At 35.3% G+C, this 4,355-nt stretch overlaps 1 protein-coding gene across 1 annotated transcript; it reads left to right on the top strand.

The window, feature by feature from the left end:
• The first annotated feature begins 352 nt into the window (after window positions 1-352).
• On the top strand, window positions 353-1,964 carry LOC139868561 (labd-13Z-ene-9,15,16-triol synthase, chloroplastic-like). The gene is made up of 2 exons (XM_071856896.1): window positions 353-1,252; window positions 1,332-1,964. The coding sequence occupies exons 1-2, from the start codon at window positions 353-355 to the stop codon at window positions 1,962-1,964; spliced, it is 1,533 nt and encodes a 510-aa protein (XP_071712997.1).
• Window positions 1,965-4,355: the final 2,391 nt, after the last annotated feature.

The raw sequence follows: 4,355 nt of genomic DNA, 5'->3' as shown, positions 1-4,355 counted from the left end.
CCTCCGACCCCTTATTACTACCAGATCAATATCGTATTATCATGTTGTAGAAAGTTTAGCTTCTTATCTCGTGTTATTCCATTTGGTTATATACAGACCGCCGAAATTGAATATGATTTTAAATATATTACAAGCCATCGGTCTCAATTGTTACTTGTAGCTTAAGGGAAAAAGTGGGTCATGACCGGACCCATTTGACCCGTTAAAAAATTTGACATGTTTTGACCTGAACCCGTTTTGATAACCGCTAGGGCACCAATAATTGATTGACATGTTACAGGTGCTATATATGCAACCAAGTGATTGACTTGTATTATTGTTCTCAAATTTTCTTACAGCAAAAATGGAAGTGATGAGCAACATCAAAGATGAGCTTACACCGGCAACACTACTCGTAACCATTTCAGTAGTAATCCTATTTGCTATTTTACGATACAAGTTGAGAGTTTCGAGCAAAAACTCACCACCATTGCCACCAGGTCCGCGTTCGTTGCCAATTGTTGGTTACCTTCCGTTCCTTAAGGCTGACCTGCCCAAACAGTTCACCAACATGGCACGCATTTACGGCCCAATTTTCAAGTTCTATATCGGAAACAAACTTCATGTCGTAATAAGCGCCCCAGAATTAGTAAAGGAGGTTTCTCGTGACATGGACGATATCTTTTCTAACCGTTTTCTTACTATCTCTTCCTCAGTAGTGAGTTTTGGAGGCCAGGATATAGCATTTTCTCATAACTGGCGTAAGCTTCGAAAGATATTCGTCCAGGAGTTTTTAAGCATCAAGAATCTTGAAGCTTGTACTTGTTTTCGAAAGGACGAAGTTAGAAAAACCGTCAAGAATGTTTTTGGTAAACTTGGTACAACAGTCGACGTCAGGAAAATTGCTATTTTGACAGAGGCGAACATCTTAAGAAGAATGGTTTGGGAAGACTCAACGGATCTTGGAGCTGAGTTGGAGAAGGTAACTTCGAAGATAACGGAGTTACTTGGAAGACCTAACTTGTCCGATTTCTTCCCGCTTCTTGCTTGGTTAGATCTGCAAGGTCTCGAGCGAGCTCTCAAGATTGAAAACAGTAAATTGGATCGTATTTATGTAAGAATGATTGAAGATAGAATCAAATATAACTCTATAATGTTAGATGATGGATTTGGCGATGAAAAAAAGAAAGATTTACTACAGACGTTATTGAAGCTCAAGGACAAAGATGATGCAACATCACTTAACATCACCCAAATAAAGGCAATCCTCTCGGTAATTAATAAATTAATTATAGTTTACAATTAGATTGTGATTCATTAACAATTAAGATGATTAAAGTTTGTTGTATCAGAATGTTATATTTGCAGGAACCACAACAACTGTGACACTAATAGAATGGGCGATGGCTGAGATTATTAAAAATTGTAACGTGATGAAAAGGATTCAAGAAGAATTGGCGGATGTTGTAGGAGTAAACAACATTGTTGAAGAATCACATCTCCCAAAACTACAATACTTAGATGCAACTATAAAGGAAACATTCCGGTTGCACCCTGTATCCCCTTTTCTACTCCCGCGGGTCCCAAGTCAAGAATGCAAGGTGGGCGGGTACACCATCCCAAAGGGCTCTATTGTCTTTTTGAATGTTTATTCACTCCATCGGGATCCTCGGTACTGGGATAATGCTTTGGAATTCAATCCGGAGAGGTTCTTGATTAACGAAGGCACAAACAAATGTGATTACATCGGAAACAACTTCAAGTTCATTCCTTTTGGATCGGGGAGAAGAGTGTGTCCAGGTATACCACTGGCCGATAAAATACAAATGTATATGTTGGCTTCGCTCTTGCACTCTTTCGACTGGAACCTTCCAGAAGGTGAAGAACATGACCTTACAGAAAAATTTGGCATTACTCTAAAGAAGAGTAAACCGCTTCTTGCTATCCCGTCTCAAAGGTTGCACGATGTGAGACTTTACGCATGAATATGATAGAACTTGTCCTTGTCAATGTGGTTAAGAATCTCTCAAGATAGCTTAAACACTCTGCTTTTGAATTCCTATGCTTGAACTTGGATTGTGTACCAAATTCTAGTTTAATATTTCGAGTCTTTTTAGCGTTTATGACTTAAGAGATAATAATATTCGGTATTACTACACTATGACTTTTGATTTATATTTAAGGGTGTTCATTGGCTCGGTTTTTTATTTCAATATTTTATCCGGCGATCAGTGGCGGAACTTGAAAATTATTTTCAGGAGGGCGAAAGTTAATTAAATCAACATCGTCATATTACGGAGTATATCCGAAAATGAGAAATATTACAAGTCGGTTTGAAAACCTTCACCTCCTTTTTAACAAACCTATCTTATTACTAACCCAAACCATTAGAACATTCCATAAATTCAAAAGATATATAATATTCTACGGCAACCCTTATAAAATGAATGTTATTTGTGAAAAGTACTTCTTCGGATCTAAAGAAAAAAATAAATCTAAAAAGAAAAATGAGAAGAGTAAATCAAGAAACCAGACTAAAAGGTTAATGAGTTTAATCCAAAATTTAAGTAGCTAATATTGTACTGGGATGTAAATTAATAACAAACTTATAAACTCAAGTGCTAGAATAACAAACAGAAAGATTATATGAATTTGACATAATAGCGAGACCAAAAAAAAAAAAAAAAAATTAACATAAAAATATGTGAACAAACACGTGATTTGTATGTGTCAAAGTGATTTGATTTGGGAAATTCTTAAAAACACTCTTGAAGAAGATTCAAGAGACGGTTTGGCTTCTCAAAATGAATTGTACGGCTGAAATTTTTTAAGAGGGCAAACACTATATAAAATTAATTTATACCCTCAAATACTATACAATTACTCATACAACTCCAAATTTTGGGGAGGCGAGTGCCCTCCCTTGTCTATTGATAGTTCCGCCCATGCCGGCGATGTTCGTTTGTTCAGTTTTTCTGTTTCCTCGGTTTATTTTAGTTTCCTCAGTTTATTTGGTAATGAAGATTTCGGGAGCAAAACCAAAAATCCAACGGAAAACTAGAGTTTAATTTGGCCAAAACCGAAACCGAAATTATTTTCGGTTAAAACCAAAATCGAATTTAAATTCGGTATAATTCAGTTTTGAATTTGATTTTCGGTTTAACCGAACTCAAATAAATGAAATCGAAAACCGAATAGAAAACCTTATTCAAACAAATAATACTTTATTCAGATTTTGAAATAGGGCCGAAGACCATATTCAAATTTGATTTGAGCTTTTTTTTTATTTATAGTTTTTCGATAAATATAAAATAATTTATTGAAATACTTTGATGGGCGCGTGAACTCATCTCATCGATATACTCCGTAGCGTTTATTATTATATGTTATATATTATAATTAATTGTAAAAATAAAATAATCAAAGAAATGGCAATAGTTGTCGGGGCTCACGTTGCTATCATAGCCAATTACCGACTACTTTCCATCATACCATCTTCTTCATGTCACTTGCAAGCTCAATTAAACTTTACTTAAAGATTCTAATCTTTCTTTTAGACAATTCAAAAACTAATCTTCAAAATTTGATGCTCCCGTTTTTCTGATGCCCAATATGGTTGCACATGCCGCCCTACGCTAGGACCGACCCCTCTTAATTTTTCTTTCAAAAAATTAGAAAACTTATGTTAAAAATTTTAAAGCCCTGATTTTATGATGCCTAGTGCAGTTGCACATGCCACCCTATCCTAAGACCGACCCTGCTTCATGCACCAAATATATATAGGTTGTTTAATTTGCTAATTTCGTAACTACTTTTTGTTAACAATTGATATGCGGAAATATTTAAGTTGAAAGAAGTAAACTGATTGAATTATTGTTGATAAACTAAGTTGCAAACTTGGCTTGAATGCCTAAATTGATAAATACTAAAAGGTTACATTTTGACTTGAAGGTTTTTGATACAATTGTATTGTAATCTGAATACATTTTGAGTGTTCTTATACACTAAACTTGCTAACAGCTATTTCCTAATTAAGGGAAGACTCCAATTCACTTTTGGAACACCTAATTACAAATTGGGAAACCAGTCTGCCTTTGACTGAATTGGATCCGTTATTGTGGCTGCTAATGGTGATCTTGTGACTTGTTCTCAAATGGGAAAGAATGAAAGTATCTTTCTGATCCCAATGGTCAAATTACCTTATATGGTAATTTGCCTTTTGTCTCCTATTTGTTGTTGTTGCAGTCTAACACTCCCCTTCAAGTTGAATAGTGGGATTTTCACAATTCAACGTGTCCAATACATCATTGAGGAGTCTTCTGTTGACTAGTCAATCACGAGCTAGTCTTTAATTTTGTTCAGCCGATTCATGACTT

This window comes from Rutidosis leptorrhynchoides, chromosome 9 (assembly GCF_046630445.1).
Source record: "Rutidosis leptorrhynchoides isolate AG116_Rl617_1_P2 chromosome 9, CSIRO_AGI_Rlap_v1, whole genome shotgun sequence".
In the NCBI taxonomy this organism is placed as follows: Eukaryota; Viridiplantae; Streptophyta; class Magnoliopsida; order Asterales; family Asteraceae; genus Rutidosis; species Rutidosis leptorrhynchoides.
The sequence above is the reverse complement of the archived record's forward strand: the minus strand, read 5'-3'. Positions and strand labels throughout refer to the sequence as shown.

Excerpts from the sequence above, each read along its gene's own strand:
- LOC139868561 (XM_071856896.1), top strand. The coding sequence starts at position 353 with ATGAGCAACATCAAAGATGAGCTTACACCGGCAACACTACTCGTAACC. Across the intron at positions 1,253-1,331 it reads AAATAAAGGCAATCCTCTCG|AATGTTATATTTGCAGGAAC; the intron begins GTAATTAATAAA and ends TTGTTGTATCAG.